Source organism: Oncorhynchus kisutch, linkage group LG13 (assembly GCF_002021735.2).
Source record: "Oncorhynchus kisutch isolate 150728-3 linkage group LG13, Okis_V2, whole genome shotgun sequence".
Taxonomy (NCBI): Eukaryota; Metazoa; Chordata; class Actinopteri; order Salmoniformes; family Salmonidae; genus Oncorhynchus; species Oncorhynchus kisutch.
Genome location: NC_034186.2, coordinates 68,605,631 through 68,633,311, shown reverse-complemented (window position 1 = coordinate 68,633,311; position 27,681 = coordinate 68,605,631). Strand labels below are relative to the sequence as shown.

Sequence of the window (27,681 nt, the reverse complement as noted above, 5' to 3'; positions counted from 1 at the left end):
GAGAGAGAGAGAGAGAGACTGGGAGCGAGAGAGAGGGAGACTGGGAGCGAGAGAGGGAGAGACTGGGAGCGAGAGAGAGAGGGAGACTGGGAGCGAGAGAGAGAGAGGGAGACTGGGAGCGAGAGAGAGAGAGGGAGACTGGGAGAGAGAGAGAGGGAGACTGAGAGAGCGAGAGACACTGGGAGAGCGAGAGAGACTGGGTGGGAGAGCGAGAGAGACTGGGAGCGAGAGAGTGAGACTGGTAGCGAGAGACTGGGAGCGAGAGAGACTGGGAGCGAGAGAGAGGGAGAGACTGGGAGCGAGAGAGAGGGAGAGACTGGGAGCGAGAGAGAGGGAGAGAGACTGGGAGCGAGAGAGAGGGAGAGACTGGGAGCGAGAGAGAGGGAAAGAGACGGAGGAGAGAGAGAGACTGGGAGCGAGAGAGAGAGACTGGGAGCGAGAGAGAGAGACTGGGAGCGAGAGAGACTGGAAGACAGAGAGCGAGAGAGACTGGGAGACAGAGGCGAGAAGACTGGGAGCGAGAGAGAGAGAGACTGGGAGCGAGAGAGAGAGAGACTGGGAGCGAGAGAGAGAGAGACTGGGAGCGAGAGAGAGAGAGACCTGGGAGCGAGGAGGAGAGAGACTAGCGAGAGAGACTGGAGCGAGAGAGACTGGGAGAGACACTGGAAGACAGAGGCGAGAGAGACTGGGAGCGAGAGAGAGAGACTGGGAGCGAGAAGAGAGAGAGTCTGGGAGCGAGAGAGAGAGAGACACTGGGAGAGCGAGAGAGACTGGGTGGAGAGCGAGAGAGACTGGAGCGAGAGAGTGAGACTGGTAGCGAGAGACTGGGAGCGAGAGAGACTGGGAAAGAGGAGAGACTGAGAGCGAGAGAGAGGGAGAGACTGGGAGCGAGAGAGAGGGAGAGACTGGAGCGAGAGAGAGGGAGAGACTGGGAGCGAGAGAGAGGGAGAGAGACTGGGAGCGAGAGAGAGGGAAAGAGACTGGGAGCGGAGAGAGAGAGACTGGGAGCGAGAGACACTGGAAGACAGAGAGCGAGAGACACTGGGAGACAGAGGGCGAGAGAGACTGGGAGCGAGAGCGAGAGAGACTGGGAGCCGAGAGAGAGAGAGACTGGGAGCGAGAGAGAGAGAGACTGGAGCGAGAGAGAGAGAGACTGGGAGCGAGAGAGAGAGAGACTGGGAGCGAGAGAGAGAGACTGGGAGCGAGAGAGAGAGAGACTGGGAGCGAGAGAGAGGGAGACTGGGAGCGAGAGAGAGGGAGACTGGGGAGCGAGAGAGAGGGAGACTGGGAGCGAGAGAGAGGGAGACTGGGAGCGAGAGAGAGGGAGACTGGGAGCGAGCGAGAGGGAGACTGGGGAGCGAGACTGGGAGAGAGAGAGAGGGAGAACTGGGAGAGAGAGAGGGAGACTGAGTGAGAGAGACCTGGGAGCGAGAGAGAGAGAGAGACTGGGAGCGAGAGAGAGAGAGACTGGGAGCGAGAGTGAGGGAGACTGGGAGAGAGGGAGACTGGGAGAGAGAGAGAGAGAGGGAGACTGAGAGAGAGAGACTGGGAGCGAGAGAGAGAGAGAGAGACTGGGAGAGAGAGAGAGAGACTGGGAGAGAGAGAGAGAGAGACTGGGAGCGAGAGAGAGAGAGGACTGGGAGCGAGAGAGAGGGAGACCTGGGAGCGAGAGAGAGGGAGAGACTGGGAGCGAGAGAGAGGGAGACTGGGAGCGAGAGAGAGAGACACTGGGAGCGAGAGAGAGAGAGACACTGGGAGCGAGAGAGAGAGAGACACGGAGACTGAGAGAGCGAGAGACACTGGGAGAGCGAGAGAGACTGGGTGGGAGAGCGAGAGAGACTGGGAGCGAGAGAGTGAGACTGGTAGCGAGAGACTGGGAGCGAGAGAGACTGGGAGAGAGTGAGAGACTGGGAGCGAGAGAGAGGAAGAGACTGGGAGCGAGAGAGAGGGAGACTGGGAGCGAGAGAGAGGGAGACTGGGAGCGAGAGAGAGGGAGACTGGGAGCGAGAGAGAGGGAGACTGGGAGCGAGAGAGAGGGAGACTGGGAGCGAGAGAGAGGGGATGGGGACTGGAGACTGAGAGCGAGAGAGAAGGGAGACTGGGAGCGGAGAGAGATACAGCGAGAGGACTGGAGCGAGAGAGGGAGACTGGGAGCGAGAGAGAGAGAGGGAGACTGGGAGCGAGAGAGAGAGAGGGAGACTGGGAGCGAGAGAGAGAGAGGGGAGACTGGGAGCGAGAGAGAGAGAGCGAGACTTGGGAGCGAGCGAGAAGGAGCAGAGGGAGACTGGGAGGCGAGAGAGAGAGGGAGTGAGACTGGGAGCGAGAGAGGGAGACTGGGAGCGGAGAACGAGAAGAGGGAGACTGGGAGCGATGAAGAGAGCGAGAGAGGGAGGACTGGGGAGCTGAGAGAGAGAAGAGGGAGACTGGGGAGAGAGAGAGAGGGAGACTGAGAGAGCGACGAGACACTGGGAAGAGCGAGAGAGACTGGGTGGGAGAAGCGAGAGAGACTGGGAGCGAGAGAGTGACTGGTTAGCGATGAGACTGGGAGCGAGAGAGGAGGACTGGGAGCGAGAGAGAGGGAAAGAGACTGGGAGCGAGAGAGAGGGAGAGACTGGGAGCGGAGAGAGGGAGAGAGACTGGGAGGAGAGAGAGGGAGAAGGACTGGAGCGAGAGAGAGGGAAAGAGACTGGGAGCGAGAGAGAGAGACTGGGAGCGAGAGAGAGAGACTGGGAGCGAGAGAGAGAGACTGGAGCGAGAGACACTGGAAGACAGAGAGCGAGAAGACACTGGGAGACAGAGGGCGAGAGAGACTGGGAGCGAGAGAGAGAGAGACTGGGAGCGAGAGAGAGAGAGACTGGGAGCGAGAGAGAGAGAGACTGGGAGCGAGAGAGAGAGAGACTGGGAGCGAGAGAGAGAGACTGGGAGCGAGAGAGACTGGGAGCGAGAGACACTGGAAGACAGAGGGCGAGAGAGACTGGGAGCGAGAGAGAGAGACTGGGAGCGAGAGAGAGAGAGAGACTGGGAGCGAGAGAGAGAGAGACACTGGGAGAGCGAGAGAGACTGGGAGAGCGAGAGAGACTGGGTGGGAGAGCGAGAGAGACTGGAGCGAGAGAGTGAGACTGGTAGCGAGAGACTGGAGCGAGAGAGACTGGGAGAGAGGGAGAGACTGAGAGCGAGAGAGAGGGAGAGACTGGAGCGAGAGAGAGGGAGAGACTGGGAGCGAGAGAGAGGGAGAGACTGGGAGCGAGAGAGAGGGAGAGAGACTGGGAGCGAGAGAGAGGGAAAGAGACTGGGAGCGAGAGAGAGAGACTGGGAGCGAGAGACACTGGGAGCGAGAGAGAGAGAGACTGGGAGCGAAGAGAGAGAGAGACTGGGAGCGAGAGAGAGAGAGACTGGGAGCGAGAGAGAGACTGGGAGCGAGAGAGAGACTGGGAGAGAGAGAGAGACTGGAGCGAGAGAGACTGGGAGCGAGAGACACTGGAAGACAGAGAGCGAGAGAACACTGGAGACAGAGGGCGAGAGACACTGGGAGACAGAGGGCGAGAGAGACTGGGAGCGAGAGAGAGAGAGACTGGGAGCGAGAGAGAGAAGACTGGGAGCGAGAGAGAGAGAGACTGGTGGGAGAGCGAGAGAGACTGGGAGCGAGAGAGAGAGAGACTGGAGAGAGAGAGAGACTGGAGAGAGAGAAGAGACTGGGAGCGAGAGGGAGACTGGGAGCGAGAGAGGGAGACTGGAGCGAGAGAGAGGAGCGAGAGAGAGGGAGACTGGGAGCGAGAGAGAGGGAGACTGGGAGCGAGGGAGACTGGGAGCGAGGGAGACTGGGAGCGAGGGAGGCTGGGAGCGAGAGAGACTGGGAGCGAGAGAGACTGGGAGCGAGAGAGACTGGGAGCGAGGGAGACTGGGAGCGAGAGCGAGTGAGACTGAGAGCGAGGGAGACTGGGGCGAGCGAGAGGGAGACTGGAGCGAGCGAGAGGGAGACTGGGGAGCGAGCGAGAGGGAGACTGGGAGCGAGCGAGAGGGAGACTGGGAGCGAGCGAGAGGAGACTGGAGCGAGCGAGAGGAGACTGGGAGCGAGCGAGAGGGAGACTGGGAGCGAGCGAGAGGGAGACTGGGAGCGGCGAGAGGGAGACTGGGAGCGAGCGAGAGGGAGACTGGGGAGCGAGCGAAGGGAGACTGGGAGCGAGCGAGAGGGAGACTGGGAGCGAGCGAGAGGAGACTGGGAGCGAGCGACGAACGGGAGCGAGCGAGAGGGAGACTGGGAGCGAGCGAGAGGGAGGACTGGGAGCGAGCGAGAGGGGAGAACTGGGAGCGAGAGAAGAGGGGAGACTGGGAGAGAGAGAGAGGGGAGACACTCGGGAGACTGAGAGAGCGAGAGACACTGGGAGAGCGAGAGAGACTGGGTGGGAGAGCGAGAGAGACTGGGAGCGAGAGAGAGAAAGAGACTGGGAGCGAGAGAGAGAGAGACTGGGAGCGAGAGAGAGAAAGAGACTGGGAGCGAGAGAGAGGGAGACTGGGAGCGAGAGAGAGAGAGAGACACTGGGAGACTGAGAGAGCGAGAGACACTGGGAGAGCGAGAGAGACTGGGTGGGAGAGCGAGAGAGACTGGGAGCGAGAGAGTGAGACTGGGAGCGAGAGAGACTGGGAGAGAGGGAGAGACTGGGAGCGAGAGAGAGGGAGAGACTGGGAGCGAGAGAGAGGAGAGACTGGGAGCGAGAGAGAGGGAGAGACTGGGAGCGAGAGAGAGGGAGAGACTGGGAGCGAGAGACTGGGAGGGAGAGACTGGGAGGAGAGACTGGGAGCGAGAGACTGGGAGCGAGATACTGGGAGCGAGAGAGAGGGAGAGAGACTGGGAGGGAGAGAGACTGGGAGCGAGAGAGAGGGAGAGAGACTGGGAGCGAGAGAGAGGGAGAGAGACTGGGAGCGAGAGAGAGGGAGAGAGACTGGGAGCGAGAGAGAGGGAGAGAGACTGGGAGCGAGAGAGAGGGAGAGAGACTGGGAGCGAGAGAGAGGGAGAGACTGGGAGCGAGAGAGAGGGAGAGACTGGGAGCGAGAGAGAGGGAGAGACTGGGAGCGAGAGAGAGGGAGAGACTGGGAGCGAGAGAGAGGGAGAGAGACTGGGAGCGAGGGAGAGAGACTGGGAGCGAGAGAGAGGGAGAGAGACTGGGAGACAGAGAGAGGGAGAGAGACTGGGAGACAGAGAGAGGGAGAGAGACTGGGAGACAGAGAGAGGGAGAGAGACTGGGAGACAGAGAGAGGGAGAGAGACTGGGAGACAGAGAGAGCGAGAGAGACTGGGAGACAGAGAGAGGGAGAGAGACTGGGAGACAGAGAGAGCGAGAGAGACTGGGAGACAGAGAGAGCGAGAGAGACTGGGAGACAGAGAGAGCGAGAGAGACTGGGAGACAGAGAGAGCGAGAGAGACTGGGAGACAGAGAGAGCGAGAGAGACTGGGAGACAGAGAGAGCGAGAGAGACTGGGACACTGAGAGAGCGAGAGAGACTGGGAGACAGAGGGAGAGAGAGGTAACATGCAGAGCAAAATAGAGGAGGAAGAGGGAGGGCGAGAGCGGCATTGTGGAAGGGTTGCTGATACAGCACAAGCTACCAGGTTTATTTATAGAGACCTCGCCGCCCAGCCCTTGGATACTAGCAGCCAATGAGCAGCTAGAGAGGAAGGGGGTGTCACACTCAGGAAGTTCTCAATGTGTTCACTTCAGCATTTAAAGGCACAGTGTGACATTTCTCAGTGCTCGGCAGATAGCCCTCATAACTATCGTCATATCCCTCCCAACTGAGGCCAGGGCAGAACAAGGCCTCTCATAACAACAGCAGTTTCCTTCTGAAATTTCTCTTCCGTTTTTTTGTAGACCGGTTTTCTACTGCTTTGCAATTCTGATTCCAGTGCATCTACAGTCATTACTGTAGCTTAAAACCACAACATTGCAGGGGCAGCTGTTGACCATTTTAGTTGACCATTTTAAAGCTGGGCTGTATTGTTAACCTCTCACAATGCATGGCCAATGCTGATGGAGATTTATTAAACAGTCTTTGCTGTAGAACATGGTCTTATTGATCTGAAAGGCTGATTAACTGTAACACTGTAAGCTCTGGATACAGGTCTGGTGTGAGTACGGTTACCTGCTCACAATAATGCAAATTATGCAAATCGTCAGATTAATATAATAGTTTGATTAAAACGTTTACATGTTTTGCAAGAAGAAGAATTTCCCAAATAATCCTGTTTACATGGACACATCTGAGATCAGGCTACCTGGAAATAAATGTTCTACCACAGCGAGCATTTTTCATTCTGAATTCAGATAAAGTTTGTATGTGAAAACGACTTCTAAAACACACTTCACGCGGACTACAGAGGGAGGCTCGCCCTGCTGGTGCTAGCACATGTGCAGATCAAAGACACCTCTGGAATGTCGGTGTTCACATGTCCTAATAATGAAAAAGATTGCTCAGTAAATGATCTGCCTACTGACATAATCAGTTTAATATAAACGTACTGCGTGTGTTTCATGGTGTATTAGTGGTATGTACAGGATACACATGGTATCCACTGCTCAAAGAAGCGTTTACTTGCAGGTTCCTTCTTGACAATTCAACAACAGTAAGAAATATTCTAAATATTTGTGTCTGTGTGTTTCTTTCTTTCTCTCTGTATCTGTGCCGAGACAGAAAGCAGTTTGAGATGAGTCACGTATGTAATGTGTCCTCCTGCAGTCACCCCTCAGGATTGATGGTGCTCAGACGTGCTGTTTTGCACTTGGTTTAAACTACGGTCATTGATCGGCGGGCTATTTCAAGTTGTAATGTGTAGTTGATAAATTTCACCCCCGTTATTCCTCACTTTAAAATCCAGTGATAAAAGCATTGGCTGTGAAATATCTCATCAATTTCATTAACCCCTTTTCATATGATTTTCTTCTGCACTTTACTGGAGACAATTGATGTGCTGGTTTTGCAGGACTCTAGCACAGTGGTTGAGATTTTCATCAGCAACTTAGGACATTGCACCGTAAGATGTGTTGAAAGGGTTTGCACTAAAAGTAACCAAACCGTTGAACAGGACATGCTGTTGGTGCTGTTGAGTAGTGTAAGGTCATTGGAGCACCATGTACTCTGTTTAATCTTCCTCACATCTGGAGGGAAGAACAGAGTTTGGGACGGACAGACTGTATCAGATAAGGGACATCATTTCCCTGTCTTGACATTTGACCTGCAGCATTTTTAATTGACCAGACAGTTGAGAGATTTACCTGACCCACATGTATTGGGTGTGTAACCTGATCAGGGAGTCCACCCACAGTCCTCAGAATGACAGAAATCACATTTTACATGATGGTCATTCATATTTACAGAACATCGAGGATGCAACGATGTGTGTCCTTCTTACTGAATTCTGACGTGCACTTTGAAGATGTTAGAATAACTGCATGTTTACTTTTCCAACAAGAACAAGATGAGTACCGAACAGCAACATCACTAGCCTGTCAATCTACTATCCCCATGGTGGAAAGGTTTATCGGTCAGCTTGTCGAGAAAGAAATGGCCAATTCCAAACAGACTCTGGGACCGTTATGGAACGATATATCCCAAATTCATACAACCAGTAGACCTAGGCTACATGAAAATGAGTCTGATGCAACCGATCAGAACATTTAGCTTAAAATGTTGATAAAATATTATTTCACATTATAAGCTCAGCAAAGCACACATGGCAGTAGGCTACGCGCGAATGTTCGTTCCATAATGCAATTCGCAGGAAAGACCGTTAGCAAAAGCGTAAAGCACATACGAGTGGTTTCATGTGACAGAGATGGAAAAATCTGTTTTGAAATTTAAGAAAGGGGGAAATCTAATATGCAACAACTAGCACGGGTTGCAAATGTGACTAGTATTGTGCCTTTGGCTATGGGACAGTGTAAGAAAAGTTGATTTAAAAGAATTCCCTGGAATATGGTCTAATTTTGGCTAGGCTACTTTGAGGCAAGGTAAGACATGCCTCATAGGTCGTAAAACGTTGATGTTTCCATTAAGTATATGTTTTCACATTTTCCGCTCTGTATTTGTATGCTGTACGTGTGATAAATATGATACATAACGAATGTACTGTATATGCGCCAATTTAATTCCACAGAATTATGCAAATGAACCTAATAGACCGATAAGCATGACCAGTCAAATGTATTTCCATCGACGAATAGGCTAAAAAGCATTATTTTGCAATGTTTTGGCCGGCAACAGCTTTTCTTTATTCTTTTTTATTGGCTAAAAAGCAGTCTAACGGAAACCCTGGTCTGAACTTTAATTTGATTGAAACTTTAACTTAGAACAACCAGGATGGGCATCTTGTTGTAAACACTCCACCATCCACTCCACCATCCACTCCACTAGGTCAAAGCGTGGTCTGACTCCTCCTATGTTGAATGCCAGTGGAATGAGTTTCCAGGCTGGTTTGCTGAGCCACTGGTGGATGTTTTTTGTTTTTGTACAAGCGACCAGCCCACCTCTAGCTAAGTGAGTGAGTTCAAAATTCTGCAGAGGCCAAGGTTTACCCAGGAGCCAGCGGTCCAAACTGCTGTGTCTTGGCTTTGGTGGAAATCAGGCTTGAGCGTGCAGCACTGTCAATACCACCCTCGACTGCTCTTACCAAGCCTGCTGTGTTCCAGCCATGATTTTAGCTCGACTGCAGTCAAACTGCAGGCAAAGCAAAGTCTCAAGACTGCAGAGAATCTCAGTCAAGTTGAACCTGGGATTCTGACAGAAAAAACAGTCTGGTGGAACTTAATGACGAAGCAAAGCAGCACACTAAACAGTGACTCGTCATTTTTTTGTAGGATGATGCAACAGTTTTGTCACACAGTGGTTTGTCCCATTGAAGCTCTAACCCACGTTGTCCATCTTTGCTAGCTACCTTGACAGAATCAGAAGATTTTAATGCTCACAACATTCAGCAACAAAAATGGTTGGGTTAAGTTCCATCTTCTATATCTTGTGAGAAGCCACCTCTCCTTTCTCTTTTCATATAAAAGCAGGAGTTGGAGCGAAAGAGTTCTGCTTGGAAATACCCTCCTGGTTTTGAGGTGTGACAATGTGGACTACTGACCTCAACAAAGGTCTCATATCTTTCTCTATGTCTCACACACACACGCGCGCGCACACGCACACAGACACACGCACACAGACACACGCACACAGACACACGCACACAGACACACGCACACAGACACACACACACAGACACACACTCAGACACACTGGGTTTGTCAGGTTGACCTGCGCTAATGCTGATTCTGCTGAAATGGGACACCCTCTTGCATAGAGATATTCCACTCCACCATTATTTGTGTGGTCTTTCTGTCAGGGAGCTAAATTGCCCTGTGGAGTGGTACCCTACTAAGTAGCCATCCCACCCTCTTGCTCTACATCCTTGATAGGGTGTATGTGTGTGACTTCAAAGAACAGCCAAGAAGGGTGTGTGAGAGAGCACATGTGTGCTTTTCCTCTGCAGTGCAGTGCTCGTGCCCACACCCACGGCAGTGCCCCGTGTATGTATGATGAGTTAGGAAGCTTCATGTCGATGTATTTTTTTCTAAAATCATCTCCCCCTCTCTCCTTTCTCCCCCTTCCCTCCATCTCAACGTCTATCTTGTGAAGGTGGAAGCAGCTCAGGATGCAAGCCCCCCTCCTCTACCCTCTGCCAGCCTGCCGCCTTGGGCTTCTCCCCCGCTGAGCCAACCATGTCGAGCCAGCACAGCCACCCCTCCTTCAGCAACATCCACTCCATGGCTGAACAGCAGCAGGTACCCAGCGGCTAACGCCCTCACAGGACACTCCACTAATGCTCTGTTTAGAATAATACTCTGTTTAGGAACTGACCTTATACTGACGCTATATACACACCCTGATGCTATACACACACCACACACCCTGATGCTATACACACACAAACTGACGCTATACACACACACCCTTATACTGACGCTATACACACCCACAACTCATCACGTGAACGTAGGTATTAGCATCACATACTGAATGGACATAATGATAGGCTGACCAACCTGTTGGAATGTACTATACATCCACAACCTCAAACACGTCAGTATCACGTACAGTACCAGTCAAAATTTTGGACACGCCTACTCATTCAAGGGTTTTTATTTATTTTTACTATTTTCAACATTGTAGAATAATAGTGAAGACATCAAAACTATGAAATAACACATATGGAATCATGTAATAGCCAAAAAAGTGTTAAACAAATCAAAATATATTTGAGATTCTTCAAAGTAGCCACCCTTTGCTTTAATGACAGCTTTGCACACTTGGCATTCTCTCAACCAGATTAATGAGGAATGTTGATCACTTGTTGGCTTCTTTTCCTTCACTCTGCGGTCCAACTCATCCCAAACCATCTCAATTGGGCTGTGGTCAGATGATTGTGGAGGCCAGGTCATCTGATGCAGCACCCTCACTCTCCTTCTTGGTCAAATAACCCTTACGCAGCCAGGAGGTGAGTTTTGGGTCATTGTCCTGTTGAAAAACAAATGATAGTTCCACTAAGCCCAAACCAGATGGGATGGCGTATCGCTGAAGAATGCTGTGGTAGACATGCTGGTTAAGTGTGCCTTGAATTCTAAATAAATCACCAACAGTGTCACCAGCAAAGCACCATCACACCACCTCCTCCATGCTTCGCTGGTGGAACCACACATGTAGAGGTCATCCGTTCATCTACTCTGAGTCTCACAAAGACACGGCAGTTGGCACCAAAAATCTAAAATTTTGACCCAAAAGACAGATTTCCACTGGTCTGATGTCCATTGCTCGTGTTTCTTGGCCCAAGCAAAGTTCTTCTTATTGGTGTCCTTTAGTAGTGGTTTCTTTGCAGCAATTTGACCATGAAGGCCTGATTCACGCAGTCTACTCTGAACAGTTGATGTTGAGATGTGTCTGTTACTTGAACTCTGTGTAGCATTTATTTGGGCTGCAATCTGAGGTGCAGTTAACTCTAATGAACTTATCCTCTGCAGCAGGGGTAACTCTGGGGCTTCCTGTGGTGGTCCTCATGAGAGACAGTTCCATCATAGCGTTTGATGGTTTTTGCGACTGCACTTGAAGAAACTTTCAAAGTTCTTTAAATATTCCACATTGACTGACCTTCATGTCTTAAAGTAATGGTGAACTGTTGTTTCTCTTTTCTTATTTGAGCTGATATTGCCATGATATGGACTTGGTCTTTTACCAAATAGGGCTATCTTCTGTATACCATCCCTACCTTGTCACAACACAACTGATTGGCTCAAACTCATTAAAGAAGGAAGGAAATACCACAAATTAACTTTCAATTAATTAACAGATGTGCCCTATTAAAATGCATTCCATGCGACTACCTCATGAAGCTGGTTGAGAGAATGCCAAGAGTGTGCAAAGCTGTCATCATGGCAAAGGGTGGTTACTTTGAAGAATCTCAAATATAAAATATATTTTGATTTTCTGAACACTTTTTTTGATTCCGTATGTGTTATTTCATAGTTCTGATGTCTTCACCATGATTCTACAATGTAGAAAATAGTAAAAAATAAAGAATAACCCTTGAATGAGTAGGTGTTCTAAAATTCTGACTGGTACTGTACTCTATTGACAAGCAACTACAACCACCATCACTGATAGATTGTTCTGTGGCTAGGCAACAGTGTTGCCTGTATACATAGGTTAACTCAAACGTTATTTTCACTCATATTGTATAGTGACCTTTACTTACTTTAGTTCTTATAACCGCTAGTTAGAATACTGCAGGGATGTCTTGGACCGTTTTGGGGCTCCCCTTACCACCTGTCCCCTCCAGGTGCTGTCTGATGCGACCATACTGCAGAGGAGGATCCCCCCAAGTTTTAGAGATCCCGCCAGCGCCCCGCTGAGAAAACTCTCTGTCGATCTGATCAAGACTTACAAGCACATCAATGAGGTGAGTGGAGTGTGTGTGTCAGCCAGCCATCAGGTCCTACAGGACTCTGCTGCTGCAGGAGTCATAACCTCCAGGAAACGTCACCTCACAGCCTACCTGCTGGCATCCGGTCCGCGAGGGTCCAGTCCGGCTCATGGTGGTTGGAGTCAAATAAAAATGTTTTTATTTGTATTTTTTATAGTTTTTTATTGTTTATGTTGGGGGGAGGGTTTCAATATACTTTCAAATGACTAAATAACTAAAACAAAATAATCAAAACTGTGTAGAATTGATAATGGACTTACATTCATACAGTTTCTTGACTGTCCAGCTCACTTAGCACCAAAATGAAAGCTAGCAGGTCAGGGAACATAAGACATTTTTTGGCAAATATTGACAGCGAGGAAGTATAACCAATTTTCAGTGCCACCCTCCAGACCTCGATGAAGACCGAATGAGACCTCCAGGGCAAAATTAGTTTTACACCCCTGGTATAAACATTAGATTCTGGTTGCTTTCCCAAATGTCCCTGGTTTTCCAGAAATCCCAGTTGGAAAGTTACCAGTTTTTCAACCCTATGTATATGTAACTGCATTAGCATAAACTGATGTACAAGTGAAGGATATCAGTTTCATCATTGGTTTGGTCCTCCGAGATCTATCTAAACAGTAGTGTGGCAAAATGAGAAATATCAGTGATTTACCCCTCTTTCTCTTTTCACGCCCGGCCCTTCCTCTCGCCATCTCCTCTCCTCCGTGTCCAGGTGTACTACACGAAGAAGAAGCGGCGTGCCCAGCAGGTGCCCCCGGAGGACTCGAGCACTAAGAAGGAGCGGAAGGTGTACAACGATGGCTACGATGACGACAACTACGACTACATCGTCAAGAACGGGGAGAAGTGGCTGGACCGCTACGAAATTGACTCGCTCATCGGCAAGGGCTCCTTCGGGCAGGTCAGTGGACATGGGGGAGAGAAGGTATAGGGGAGGACTGATCAGTGGAGAGATGGTATAGGTGAGGATAGGGGGGAGGATAGGTCATGGGGTACGGGGGAGGATAGGTCAGAGGGTGGGGAGAGGATAGGTCAGAGGGTGGGGAGAGGATAGGTCAGAGGGTAGGGGAAGGATAGGTCTGGGGTAGGGGGAGGATAGATCAGGGGGTAGGGGGAGAATAGGTTGGGTTAGTGGGAGGATAAGGTAGGGGGGTGGATAGATCAGGGGGTAGGGGGAGAATAGGTCAGGGGGTAGTGGGAGGATAGGGTAGGGGGGGATAGGTCAAGGGGTAGGAAGGGAGTGATAGGTCAAGGGGTAGGAGGGGAGAGGGTAGGTCAGGGGGTAGGGGGGAGGATAGGTCGGGGGAAGGATAGGTCAGGGGGTAGGGGGAGGATAGGTCGGGGGTAGGGAGAGGATAGGTCAGGGGGTAGGGGGAGGATAGTTCAGGGGGGAGGAGTGAGAAATAATAGGATGGAAGAAAAGAGAGGAGAAACACTTCCAAAGTTTAAGGTGAAGAGTTGCATTGGGTGAATGAAGTATGTCTACAGAGAATAAACGGGTCATTGCTCTTGTGGGCCAGAGGAAAGAGGAGAGGGATAATGACTGTATTTTGTTTGGTGAAGGAGCTTTCCCTTGGCCCCTACCACCTGCATATACTACAAACAACATGGCTGCCTGTCTGACCTGTGACCTTTTGCATCCCGCAGGTGGTGAAAGCCTATGACCACCACGAGCAGGAGTGGGTGGCCATCAAGATCATCAAGAACAAGAAAGCCTTCCTGAACCAGGCCCAGATAGAGCTGCGACTGCTGGAGCTCATGAACAAACACGACACAGAGATGAAGTACTACATAGGTGAGGACACACACACTCTGCCTTAAGCCCCCACTTATGATCTAACACTATTGCATTGTATACCATATACTAAAATGAGTTCATACTGTGCCTCTTTGACGTCACATGCAATCTGCTCCACATTTAACATCTCAATTGAAATATAGACCAATGCCCTACTTCTCATATATCCCTATGTATAAATTTCATGCTACATACATATCAATCCAGTAGCCTTCGCAATGATAAACCTGTCACAGAATCACCTCTACCTCACTAAGTCCTATAGCGCTGAGCGAGGTGATTGACACACAATAATATAATAATAGATGGCATTTATATGGCCGAGCTGTTTTCCATGTGGTCAAAGCACCTTGCTCTCCACTCCAAGGGCACACTGTCACTCTGGAAGTCACCTCAACCACTACCCATGTAGAGCAGAGCACCCAGATAGGTTACTGCAATATACCGCTTCCCCTACTAACCTCCCCCCTCTTCCCTCCTCTCCCCCTCTAGTCCACCTGAAGAGGCACTTCATGTTCCGGAACCACCTGTGCCTGGTGTTCGAGCTTCTCTCCTACAACCTGTACGACCTCCTGCGCAACACCAACTTCCGCGGCGTCTCTCTCAACCTGACCAGAAAGTTTGCCCAGCAGCTGTGCACGGCGCTGCTGTTCCTGGCCACGCCCGAGCTTAGCATCATCCACTGCGACCTCAAGCCCGAGAACATCTTGCTGTGCAACCCCAAGCGCAGCGCCATCAAGATCGTTGACTTCGGCAGCTCTTGTCAACTAGGCCAGAGGGTGAGGAGACTAACTGACTAACCAAGCACAAAGATATAGAAGACCATAATGAACCCAATGCATGTGCTGGGTGGGGGTCAGGGGAGGGGTGTTGAGGAGAGAACACCATTGGGCTAGGAGAGAGGGCGAAGCAAGGGGAGGGAGGACTACACCTTACCAAGCACATCAATATACACAGTCCACTCCTGAAATCAGTGCATTGCAGTTCACCACTCCCAATGGATCCTTTGTGAATTGTTCTGGCTATATCTGCATGCTCCTGTGTGTTATATTTAAGATCTACTTAAACCAATGCATACATCAGCAGTCGACTGTGGTTTATATAGTAGGACCTTAATGCACGCTATATCCCCTCTAGATTCTGGGGGGGAGGTTGGGTAGAGAAGAAAATTGGGGCAGGGAGAGAGGAGGGAGCTGTTGGGGGGATAGACAGAGAGAGATGCCGGGGAAGGGAGGAAATGGTAGAGGTAGAATTAATAAGAGACAGCATTTTGTAAACCAGATAAATGTTCATTGCATATTAACCTTTTCTAAAACATTGTATTATTTGTCTGCTAATGCCTCTGGATATCTCAGGAAGAGGGAGAAGAAGGGTGGGGTAGACGGATGGATGGATGGATGGATGAGGGAGAGAATAGCCCACAGATGATGATTCCGTCTCTCCTTTTCAAAAGAGAATGAGCTCAGTTTTCTGCAGAGGGTAAATAGACATGGAGAGGGAAGCTATGGAGGGAGGCCGTTGCCAGGTTGAATAGGAACTGGCATTCACAGCACGTCTTTGAGGACTCTTGGGAAGATGAGGAAATGGGCCTCACTACAGTGCTCAAGTATAGAATCCCAGCGGCTCTGCTGCACCCAGTTTAGATATTTCTACTCAGCTTGGCCTGCCCCCGTGTGGACGAACGGTGTCACTGCACCACTTCCACCACCATCCTGTCTCCCTCCACCAGTGAGTGTGCTCTAATTTAGATTAGAAATGTTATTAAAGGGCCACAGCTCTGTTCTGCTGTAACCAACATACTGGAGCTAATACCTCTATCTTTTATCATCACGTTTTCTCCCCTCGTCTTTCTATCTCGCTCTCTTCTTTGGTCATATATTTTATTTCTTTACTTCACCCCTACCTGTCCATCCCTCTGTCCTCTTGCCCCTTCTACCTACCTTATTCTCTGCCTCTCCACCTCTTTTTGTTTCTTACATCACCTCATTCTGTCCCTCCATCCTCTCCTCCATCCTCCTCCACCACAGATCTACCAGTACATCCAGAGTCGGTTCTACAGATCTCCGGAGGTGTTGCTGGGCATGCCCTACGACCTGGCCATTGACATGTGGTCCCTGGGCTGCATCCTGGTGGAGATGCACACGGGAGAACCCCTCTTCAGCGGCTCCAACGAGGTAGGCTGTGAGAACACACACAGCATTGGGTGTCGATGCCGAATCTGCCCCTGACCTGTCCTGTTGTTTCTCTCTCTCCAGGTGGATCAGATGAATAAGATAGTGGAGGTGCTGGGGGTCCCTCCCAACCACATGCTGGATCAGGCTCCCAAAGCACGGAAGTACTTTGACAAGCTATCCGACGGTCTGTGGACCGTCAAGAAGAACAAGGACATAAAGAAGGTACTTTACCCCTCGGCCTCCGTGAGTAAAACTCTGCTCTTACTTAATCTTCTCATCTCATCTCCGAACCACATCTCTCCTGTCACTCACAACGCAGTAGGTTCAAGTTCTCCTGTCACTCACAACGCAGTAGGTTCAAGTTCTCCTGTCACTCACAACGCAGTAGGTTCAAGTTCTCCTGTCACTCACAACGCAGTAGGTTCAAGTTCTCCTGTCACTCACAACGCAGTAGGTTCAAGTTCTCCTGTCACCCCATAAATCTTGGATCAGATTACCTTGCTCTTACCTCCAAACCTAAACTTAACTACTAAGGGGATGGAAAGAATTTGACCCTAGTGTCAGAGGTTAGAGGTAACATCTCTACGAACTTCCTACTTGTATTAACCATTTACCCGTAGATAAAGAGAGATGGGTAGAAAACCGAGGTGGAGGAGGGTTAGCTTGATTTTGGAAAGTAGTTTGTGCAGAAGCGGTATTTTCCCCCTTTTCTCCTTTCCAACCTAAACTCCCACTCTTAGGAAGGAGATCTGAGTCCTCAGCATCTTCCTCTCCAGTCATCATCATCTAAACTGTAAAACCCCTCGTCATAAACTTTCCCTAATCGTCTAAAAAGGTGGTCCTTATCGTTCCATTATTGTGTGTATCAGAAGCATTACATAGCCCTTAATAAGATAGAGGGATGAGGTGAAGGAGCAGCGGAGGCAGGTGGAAGGTGGAGGTTGAACAAAGGGAGAGGCCTGGGTTACGTTGGAGGTGAGAGAAAGGTTTGGATCAGAGGTTAATTAACTTTGTCCAAAAGGGATTGGGGATGGTGGGGGATCAGCCATCTCACCCCAGAGGCAGGCACACCTGTGTGTGTGTGAGCACGGGTTTACACCTATGGGTGTTGGCATGTATTTTCACTAGATGATTAGGGGTTAAGTGAATGATATAGTGCAGGATAAGTAAACTTATTGTTAGTTGTAGGACTAGGAACTGATGGTCTTTAGACCAGAGACCATGTAAGGATACATGTTGGTTTCAACATTCCAGCTTCATTCCAGCTTCTCATCACTGGCTTGGTGTTATGTAAATAACGTAGGCCTAATAGTGAGTCTATGCATTCATAATATGCATTCTACTGACCATCTACCATTTCACCGTCATAACAACAGGCATGCTTGCATGTGTGAAATTCAACCATAATAATAACTAAGTCACTAAAACTGCCTCAAAGAAAATGAGAACTCAAGTGTTTCTCTGCACCTCCCCACATCCATATTCTCTGTTCTCCCCCTTCCCTCACTCCCTCTATCCCCCTCTTCAGGAGTACAAGCCTCCTGCGACGCGACGGCTCCATGAGATCCTGGGGGTGGAGACCGGGGGTCCTGGCGGGAGGCGGGGCGGAGAGCAGGGGCACGCTCCCTGCGATTACCTGAAGTTCAAGGACCTGATCCTGCGCATGCTGGACTACGACCCCAAGACACGCATCACGCCCTTCTATGCGCTGCAGCACAACTTCTTCAAGAAGACGACGGACGAGGGCACCAACACCAGCAGTTCCACCTCCACCAGCCCAGCCATGGACCACAGCCACTCCACCTCCACCACCAGCTCCGTCTCCAGCTCCGGTACGGGACACAGCAGTTAGTATACAGTATACCCTTACCATAAGCCACAGTCACAGTCCACTGCATGGGGAAACATCTAGCAGAAACCACTGCAGAGTGCAGAGGTCAAACCTCAATAGAGCAAACTAAGCATTGGCAGCCTATTTGATCCCATATTCCTACTGCAGTGTTTCCCCCCCAGATAATTATCTCCTATGTTTGTGAAAAACACCAAGATTCCTTAGATTGAGAGCTATTCAAAGTCCGTTGAAGCCATGTTGGTTAGTACAGTACTGTAAAGGATCTTGTCTGGGAGATCCCTCCCACCTACATAGTCTTCGGGGGAACACTGCAGTCTACTGCGTCATAGTGATGGTGGTTCAATGTTACATCTCAGCCAGCCCCTACAGCCCCTCACTCTCTGCAACAGCTACACAGTCTCCATAGAAACAAGCTCCTAGTCACTTCAGCCGCAGCTCAGTCCCTACAGCCTGCAGCACACCATCACCATAGCAACAGCTCAGCCTCAGCGGCCTCTGCCACAGCTACAGCTCCCATTCACCATGGCAACAGCTAATCATCTTAGCCTACAGCACCATGTTCAGCAGCTCAGCAACAGTTTATGGTCCCAGCAGTGATGGACTGTCAGTATGATGGCGTAACACAACTATTGTGTATTCTGACTGACAGTGTCTTTTCCCCTTCTCCTCCCCTACTCCGTCTCTCCTCCCCTACTCCGTCTCTCCTCCCATACTCCCTCTGTCCAGGTGGATCTAGCGGTTCTTCCAATGACAACCGGAATTACCGGTACAGTAACCGGTACTACAACAGTGCAGTTACTCACTCAGACTATGAGATGCAGAGTCCACAGGTGAGCGGTTTAAATCTGACCTCACTCTGATGTCTCAGATCTCATCACATGGAACAAGAGGTTATTCCTCTATACATGATGTACTGTAGATGCTGCGTTCTCTGTTTCTAACGATGACCTCCTCCCCCCCCACTGCCAAGGCTCCATCTCAGCAGCAGCTGCGCCTCTGGCCGGGGGGAGAGGGGGGCATGGGTCCCCTGTCCAACAGCGGCAGTAGCGTTGGCGACCCCCCATACCCCCAGCTGCTGCTGCACAAGCCGGCGGCCACGCAGCACTCACGCCACTTCCTGGGAGGCGGTGGCGTCGGGGGCATGATGGAACCACACCACCCGCACCCCATCTACGGCAGTCACCACGGCAACGGGCGGGGCCTGCGGCAGACTGGGCAGGGGAACCAGCCCCAGGGCCAGGCTTCACAGGGCCAGCAGGGCCAGCCCCTGATGCCCATCTCCTCCCCACAGATGCCGGATAGCATCGAGCTCAGCCTCACACACCACCACCATCTGGGTCAGTCTTCCATCATGCCGCCCCCATCCAGCTTGGACTCCAGCCAGTACGGCTCCTCCAACCTCCACCTGGGCCTCTCTGCCTTTCGGACTAGGACGGTCATGGCCCCCCAGCCGCCCCCCGCCGGCTCTCAGCAACAGTTGGCTCAGCCCCCAGCCTCTCAGGACAGCTTGGTCGCTGCCTCTGGGCTTGGATACATCCCCCCATGCTACCCGGGAAGTAACAACAATAACAACCCTCCCCAGGGTAGCGTGGTCGGGGGCGGGATGCTCACCGGGGGGCCCCCACCCAGGGGAGTAGGGGGCGGTGGGGGGAGGCCGGACTCTGAGGAGTCCACCATGATGGGTGTGTGCGGCAGTGGAGGAGGTGGTGGTCAGAACGCGGCCAACTCTTGATAAATCTTGAACAAATTCCAAAAGCCATACAATTTTAACAATGACAACATTACAATTTCAACACGCATACATATTCATTATACACACTTGAGTTTGAAACAAATACGGCCACACATACAGTTACAGAGACAAACTTGTGAAATATCAAAGGAGTTTTGTTTTGTTTTGCATGGGAGAAGGTCGAGGGAGAGTAAGAGAGGGAGAGTAAGAGAGGGAGAGTAAGAGAGGGAGAGTAAGAGAGGGAGAGTAAGAGAGGGAGAGTAAGAGAGGGAAGGCTTTGAAACCATTTTTATCCTTTTTTCAGTTTCTTTGTTTTTCTTTTGTTGAAGGAAAGAAACGGGGCTCAGTAGTTGGAATGGAAAGTTTCAGATAAGTTTGTTTTTATTGTTATTAATATTATTATTATATTATTTGATTTTATGTGATTTAAGGAAAGGTTTGCAGCGAGATTTTTGTTGTTTGGGTTGTTTTTTGGAATGAAGACCGCAAAAGTAAATGAATGGTTTGAAAAGTGGTAATTGTTGGTTTAGAAGAGGGAGGCACGAGAGAGGACCCTTATGCTATTTTTATCAATCTTTTTTATTTTCTTTGTTTTTGTTTAGTTTTTCTGAAGTCTAGGTTTAATTGTACATGTTTTATTTATTAAACATCACTACATGAGGAGGAGGGTAAGTGGGGAGATCGGAAGAGCGCTAAATTAAGAGGTGGTTTATTTATTCATTTTTATTTATACCGTTTTTTTCCCCCGCTGATGGACAGTAAACACTTGTGCATACACAGAGAAACAAACAAACTAGGGTCTTTTTAGTTTGTTTTTCAGTTCAGTACATCTCACCCCCGAAAACACACACACACTTTTGTAACATTTTTTTTTTTATGTTTCCAATCTTCTCTCGCTTGACACTGGCTTATATATCTGAAACAGATCATAGAAATGAAATGAAGCAAATGACAAAAACCGTAGTCACCACACAGTGAGAAACTATACGATGAGGAGGCTGAAACATTTGACGAAGTGAGACGCTTTCAAGTGGAGAGGGGGAACAGAACTTCTTCACAAAAGGAGGAAGTGATTCAAGAATGAAAAACAACAAAACATTTTGCCACAAGGAAAACCAAAATGCTTCCCTGTTGTTTCAAAAAAAAAAAAATTGTCTGCCTTCTACTTCAACATCTAACCAGACTCTTTCACCCTCTTTCTCTGTCTTTCTCTCTGTCTTTTCTTACTCAATTTTGTTTTGGACCATAAACTACAGAAATGTAACACATTTTGGGTTGGAGTAACTGGATATGCTAAGCCAAATCTTGCTCGCTCTCTCTGTCTCGCTCTCTTCTCCTCTGCCCCATTTTTCTGTTGGAAGGGAGGGGGGAGGGGGGCAATATATAGCAGGAGGGAGGAGTACATACATATGAGGGGACACTTTCATGCCCTCCTTACCCCTACAGCCCCCGTGACTGACTTCTCTGGCCTCTTTTCTTAGTCCTGTCTTTTGTTCTCCCCTTCCCTCCCTCCTTCACGACACTCTGTGAGTGCTGTTTGCCATCAAGTCAAAAAAAAAGTGAACTACTTCTCTCTCGGCTGCTATCTACACTTTCAACCATGTTCGGATTGCTGCTAAAGAAAACAAACAGACAGACAGATAAATAAATAAAAATGAAACTTTTTAACCCTCCTGCTTCAGAAAAAATGGAAAAAATAAACCACTGCATCTCATGTATTTATTACTATTTAACAAGAAAAAGAAAAGGTAAAAATGAACCTGTTTTCTTCTGTTTTTTGTTTGGTTGCCTTCTTCCTGCTGGTGAAAGTTGGGCAGTGACTAAATGTAACAGTTAAAGGTGGTATTAAAACACGGACTTAGTTTAAGTCAGCCACTGGGCGGGGCCTGAATGGGGGAAACTGGGTAAGAATAAAGTTGGATATATAAGAATAAAGAGTATACTTTTGCACACAAAGGTCAAATGCAAATCACAGCTTTCTGCTTTTTTCAGCTTTCAGTCGACAGACCCTCATCTGAGCAATGTGCATACAGTAGCAGGCCTACCACAAAGACAAACTGTTGATGTGGCAAGCTAAGTGATCACTGACATGGCATAATAAATCTGAGATTTGCGTTTGACCAAGTTATTTCATTCTTTTTTTTTTTGTACCTGAGTAACTGGTGTTGGTTGGGTGTGGTGGGGATGATGTCCATGAAGAACCACAAAGTTGGTGTTGCTGCTAATTAACTTATTAGGAATCAGTCTCGTCAATTGGATAGTCTTGCACTCTTGTGACAATATTTTATTGTTGCCAATATACAGTAGCAGGCAGCTCTGAGTAAAGTGTAAACATAGCATTATAGCTAGATACATTGATTGGTGGTTTACAATCAAATGGGTACACTGAGAACACAGTGTCTCCACTGTATTTGAACCAGTGTCTTCCTAGAGGTGACGATTGATGAACACGTGCTATTGGAAGTGTTAAAGACAGGTTATTGTTACCCTGAAGGCCTACTCTATGCCCCTAGCTGTATCTTTGGTCGCAGCTTACATTAGCACAATCCTCCGTTTATCTATTCCATTGTCAATAGTAAATGCTGTTTAGTTCAAAAGGTTGTCTGTGGGGTCACCTATACCATAAAACGACATGCAATTAGAACCAATTTAGGACCGTTTGACTCATGTTCATCACATTTGCGCTCTTCCTAGTTGAGAGTTATTGAATATGAATATAACAGGTGAAGGCCGAGTGTTGTATTCACACAAGTCACACACAGTTTATACTGGCATCTGGTGGAAAGATAAGTGAATTACATACTCAAAGTTTACATTGTAACAACATTGTAGGCTATGCATAATACGTTTTCATATATCATTGCAAATATGAAGTGAATCATTAATTGATCACCTACGCCCAGTAGCGTACATGCAACGAACGTCGCCGTGTGTGCCAAGTGCGTAATTGTTGCGCCAAAACCAGGTGAGCGCAATTATCAAGCGCCTACAACATTAATCTTTGAATGGTCACTAGTTTGCTAACAATAGTGTGTCCACGTGGCGCTCTGGACAACGGATTTTTTTTTCCTGCGGCTATGGTCACGTTGAACATGGCACAAATTGCGTGGATGTTTTGTCTATTTGTATGGATTTTCTTCTGCCTTTCCATTCACACAAGTATCAGCGGAAGCTGATTTTAACGTTGACAGATGGGGTGGTCAAGAGCATCAAGACTGCCAATTTGCGGAGCGGCACCTCCCGGGCAATATACCAGTGCGTGAGGTGATCAGGCCTCGGATAGGGGAAGACGATGCCATCGGTGCCCCTCGGTCAGAACCACCATACTACTTCCTTCCATTGTTTCAGCACTCTGCGGTTCCCGTCGTCGATAGGGACTTGTTCAGACCAGTCCTCGAGAAAATACGTTTCCCCAGTATCTTGACCAACTTCTTCCTTCCGCCACAAAATAGTCCAGAGCGCAACCACTTCTCTCCCGTGCGTAATCCGCGTGGAGTGGAGGTGTGGTGCGGGTACAACCAGATCTCCGTGCGCATCAACAGAGGCCAGCTCAGGTTTAGGTGTCTGGCCTCCATGCTCTTCCTGGGCACTTGCCCCGTCACCCCACTTTTCTTTTACTTCCATTATGACCTGAATGACGGTGGCAGTACTCAAACGGTAAGATGTTTTGGGATACATTTTGCCCTCACTATCCATTTGGAGCACACTCTAAACTGACCCTAAAATATCTACTCTTTATTCTGTTAATGACTTCCAGACCATGAATGGCCAGCTGGTGTACTCCAGCTCACTTACCTTTTCTCCAGAACCACAAGGGCCAATGATAAGAGCCATACCTCTCAACCTCCTCATTCAGTGCATATATAACCAGTATAGTGCCCAATAGACTAGCCTACAGTAGACATTTATACTTCAGTCTTACTACTGTGTGAATGAGTGTTTTTTGTTGTTGCCGTTAACCATCTATTTCCTTAAGATTCCACTACTACAAAGTTGGCTATGTACCTGAGGTGCATGACCGCACTCTCTTGAAGAGTATGAATGGCAAACGCATCTTTAGGCTCACTGCATGCAATGGTAAGTAAACATGTCCCATTACAAGAGTTGGCAAGTTGATTTAAGGTGCAGAGAATGAGGGGAAAATATTTTTCTCAACATCTAGAGAGATGGGAACAATTGTCAGAAGAGAGCTACATGCTTGGGGAGCTAATGTACTTCAAAGCCTACGCAGCTTTTGTCCCCAGAGATGGGTGTGTTTGTTGATTCCTGCTTTGTTACGACATCCAAGGACCCACATACCACACCCCGCCATGAAGTAATTCACAACTTTGGGTAATCAAACACTTAAGTTCTCACACACTGATGTAGCTATGATGTAGCTATAGCATTTGTATCTATTCTAGTGGTGGGTATATCCGCGTGTGTGTTTTAGATGTATGGTGGACAGCAAGCGGAAAGGCAGTCAGTCTCTGTTCTCCCGAGAGTCAAATGTCCTGCGTTTCACTGTGGATGCTTTCCTGTTCCCACAAATCATGTGATTTTTATGGTAAACGTTTCCACAACGGTAGTGAATAGTGATTTATATCATCCGTACTCTGTTCCACAGCGTCTCTACCTGCACTGTACTATGACTGTCATGAAATCCACTTCAGAGCGCAGCGCCAAATCCCGTACAATAGCACAGTGGGAAGGTAAACTGTCTTTTTAGCGTCTCAACAGTAACCTCGACCAATCTGATCTATTTCTATATCCAGTGGTGGGAAAAGTACCCAATGGTCATACTTGATTAAATGTAAAGATACCTTAATACTCAAGTAAATGTCACCCAGTAAAATACTACTTGAGTATTTTATTTTTAATATACTTAAGTATCAAAAGTAATTTTTTTCAAATTCCTTGTATTATGCCAACCAGACGGCACTATTTATTTATTATTTATGGATAGCCAGGGGCACACTGACATCATTTACAAACAAAGCATTTGTGTTTAGTAAGCCTGGAAAATCAGAGACAGTTGTGATGACCGCGAGTTCTCTTGATAAGTCTGTGAATTGGAACATTTTCTGTCCTGTTATGCTCTCGAAATGTAACCAGTACTTTTGGGTGTCAGGGAACATGTAGGGGAGTAAAGCGTTTTTTTTCCCCCGGAATATCTGTAGTAAAATAAAAAGTTGTCAATATAGATAGTAAAGTACAGGTATCCCCAAAAAGTTGTACTTAAAAGTATTTTTACACACTGTCAATCATTCGCTCAATAATTACGTCACAAGTTACATAGACGGTGGTCATGATCAGTGTGTAGGACACTGATAATAATAAAATCATTAAGTCATTTAGTTGTCATGCATTGTTTTTTGCACTGGTTAAGTAGAGGTTTATTCACTCGAAACCAAACGGAAGCTAACGAAACAGGGAGAGACCTACATGAATTTGTCCAATAGAAACTTGTTACTCCGAACTGAAATCTCCGTTGCAAAACGTTTTGGACTAATGATTACACCCCTGGTTGTTATGTCTTGTTAGGTGGGAGGAGCTGTATTGCCCTCCCTCTGTGTGATTCTGTCTGTGAAGTGTCAGAGTTCTGTAAGTATACAACACAGTTAATGCTGGACCACCTTTTTTCTCTTTAATTCATCTTAGATGAATTAGTCAATACAATGTATGCTGATCTGTAACCTGTGGTTCTCCCTGATGTAACCAGGGCCAGCCTTGAAGTATCCTTCAGTGAAAAGCCTGATCACCAGTGAACCCTGGAGAGTTGGAGGAAAGGGAGAAGAGTTTACCCATTCAGGCTGAGGAGAGACAGCCAGACAGCGAGGAAAGGGTGAAGGAGACCTTGGTAGTCACTTATAAAGAGGAGGAGAAGGTGAAGTTTAAAAGTTTGGCAGTCACTCCTTGGGAGGAGGAGAAAAACATGTCAGTCGCTGTTATGAATAAGGTAGAGGGGGTGCAGTAAGGGATAGAAGTGAGAGAGGGGGTGGTAGCCAGAAAATAAGGGGGTGTGGAGGAGCTGATTGGGGACAAACGGCGCTGAGAAGGAGGTGGTGGAGGCTGAAGAGAACGGCACAGGCCAAGTGACAGCAAGTGTAACTTTGGAACATGTACCCGAGGAGGAGAAACCTGAGGGTACAGAGGTGGAGGTAAAGATTGGCAATATTCCTGAGGAGAATACTGTGGTTAAGGAGGTAGCTCAGTGGAACATGTTGAGTGTTGTCACCACAAATGCTAAGGTGTCAAAGAAAGCTAAGGAGCAGGTTGCTGGGATAGAAGGGTCAAAGGTTGAGAGAGTGTCGGTTGGACAGATGCCTTTGGTGGACGAAGCAGCAGCGTTTCTGCAGGGGTTAATATCCTTCCTGTTTGGCCCTGTCCGGGGGTGTCCTCGGATGGGGCCACAGTGTCTCCTGACCCCTCCTGTCTCAGCCTCCAGTATTTATGCTGCAGTAGTTTATGTGTCGGGGGGCTGGGGTCAGTTTGTTATATCTGGAGTACTTCTCCTGTCCTATTCGGTGTCCTGTGTGAATCTTAGTGTGCATTCTCTAATTCTCTCTTTCTTTCTCTCTCTCGGAGGACCTGAGCCCTAGGACCATGCCCCAGGACTACCTGACATGATGACTCCTTGCTGTCCCCAGTCCACCTGGCCATGCTGCTGTTCCAGTTTCAACTGACCTGAGCCCTAGGACCATGCCCCAGGACTACCTGACATGATGACTCCTTGCTGTCCCCAGTCCACCTGGCCATGCTGCTGCTCCAGTTTCAACTTCCACCTGACTGTACTGCTGCTCCAGTTTCAACTGTTCTGCCTTATTATTATTCGACCATGCTGGTCATTTATGAACATTTGAACATCTTGGCCATGTTCTGTTATAATCTCCACCCGGCACAGCCAGAAGAGGACTGGCCACCCCACATAGCCTGGTTCCTCTCTAGGTTTCTTCCTAGGTATTGGCCTTTCTAGGGAGTTTTTCCTAGCCACCGTGCTTCTACACCTGCATTGCTTGCTGTTTGGGGTTTTAGGCTGGGTTTCTGTACAGCACTTTGAGATATCAGCTGATGTACGAAGGGCTATAGAAATAAAATTTGATTTGATTTGTTAATGGAGCCTGCCGAGTGGAGAGAAGATTACCAAGGACCAGCCCTAGAGGAGGAGCTGGGGAGGTTTTGGAAACCATCCACAAAGGTTAGTTTTCATATAGTCTAGTCAATGTTTCAATGCCGCCTACTTGAGTTTCAATGTCAGTTTCAGTTGCAATCATTTCAAGTGTTTGTCATACCAGCCATTTTAAAATTGACCTATTTCTTCTTTTCAGGACAAGCTTGCTGTGCTGGAAACTTCTGTCCCTATTGGAACATTGACATAAATTAACTTAAATATTTGATAAGAATTACACCTAAGTGTCCTTGTAGGTTTGAATATTAAATTACTCTTGTTATAAGCTCTGAACGTTTCTATGGTAGCTGGACATTTGAGGGATTTATTTTTGTGTGGGTGTACAGTGGCTTGCGAAAGTATTCACCCCACTTGGCATTTTTTCTATTTTGTTGCCTTACAACCTGGAATTAAAATGGATTTTCTTTGGGGGGGGGTGTTTGTATAATTTGATTTACACAACATGCCTACCACTTTGAAGATGTAACAGGAAAAACAGGAAACTTGAGGTTACATAACTATTCCCCCCCCCTATAAGCGTGGCACACCTTGCCACTGGGCTTTTTGCCTATTCTTCATGGCAAAACTGTTCCAGCTCCTTCAAGTTGGATGGGGTTCTGCTGAGGTACAGCAATTTTTAAGTCATACCACAGATTCTCAATTGGATTGAGGTCTGGGCTGTGACTAGACCATTCCGAGGCATTTAAATGTTTCCCCTTAAACCACTCAAGTGTTGCTTTAGCAGTATGCTTAAGGTCCTTGTCCTGCTGGAAGGTGAACCTCCGTTAGTCTCAAATCTCTGGAAGACTGAAACAGGTATCCCTCAAGAATTTCCATCTATTTAGCGCCATCCATCATTCCTTAAATTCTGACCAGTTTCCCAGTCCCTGCCAATGGAAAAACATCCCCACAGTGTGATGGGGATGATGTTCTCTGGGTGATGAGAGGTGTTGTGTTTGCGCCAGAC

The 27,681-nt window shown here is 48.5% G+C and overlaps 1 protein-coding gene and 1 long non-coding RNA gene across 8 annotated transcripts in view; both read left to right on the top strand.

Annotated features, from left to right (window-relative positions):
• LOC109901849 (dual specificity tyrosine-phosphorylation-regulated kinase 1B) overlaps nucleotides 1-21,687 on the top strand; it is a 74,919-nt gene extending 53,232 nt beyond the window's left edge. For 2 of the 7 annotated variants that reach the window (XM_031787063.1, XM_020497840.2), the window contains exons 2-11: nucleotides 9,668-9,813; nucleotides 11,862-11,981; nucleotides 12,724-12,912; nucleotides 13,659-13,806; nucleotides 14,302-14,588; nucleotides 15,837-15,983; nucleotides 16,065-16,205; nucleotides 17,512-17,815; nucleotides 18,562-18,665; nucleotides 18,806-21,687. In XM_031787063.1, the coding sequence (XP_031642923.1) occupies nucleotides 9,751-9,813; nucleotides 11,862-11,981; nucleotides 12,724-12,912; nucleotides 13,659-13,806; nucleotides 14,302-14,588; nucleotides 15,837-15,983; nucleotides 16,065-16,205; nucleotides 17,512-17,815; nucleotides 18,562-18,665; nucleotides 18,806-19,567 (2,265 nt within the window). In that variant the 5' untranslated portion in view covers nucleotides 9,668-9,750 and the 3' untranslated portion in view covers nucleotides 19,568-21,687. Of the gene's footprint in view, nucleotides 1-9,667; nucleotides 9,814-11,861; nucleotides 11,982-12,723; nucleotides 12,913-13,658; nucleotides 13,807-14,301; nucleotides 14,589-15,836; nucleotides 15,984-16,064; nucleotides 16,227-17,511; nucleotides 17,831-18,561; nucleotides 18,666-18,805 lie in introns of all 7 variants that reach the window. The other 5 variants (XM_031787062.1, XM_020497838.2, XM_031787061.1 and 2 more) reach the window with 3 other exon arrangements.
• A 4,879-nt stretch (nucleotides 21,688-26,566) lies between these two features.
• LOC116376704 (uncharacterized) lies at nucleotides 26,567-27,101 on the top strand. The gene is made up of 2 exons (XR_004212133.1): nucleotides 26,567-26,744; nucleotides 26,875-27,101. It is a non-coding gene; the product is annotated as an uncharacterized LOC116376704 (long non-coding RNA).
• Nucleotides 27,102-27,681: the final 580 nt, after the last annotated feature.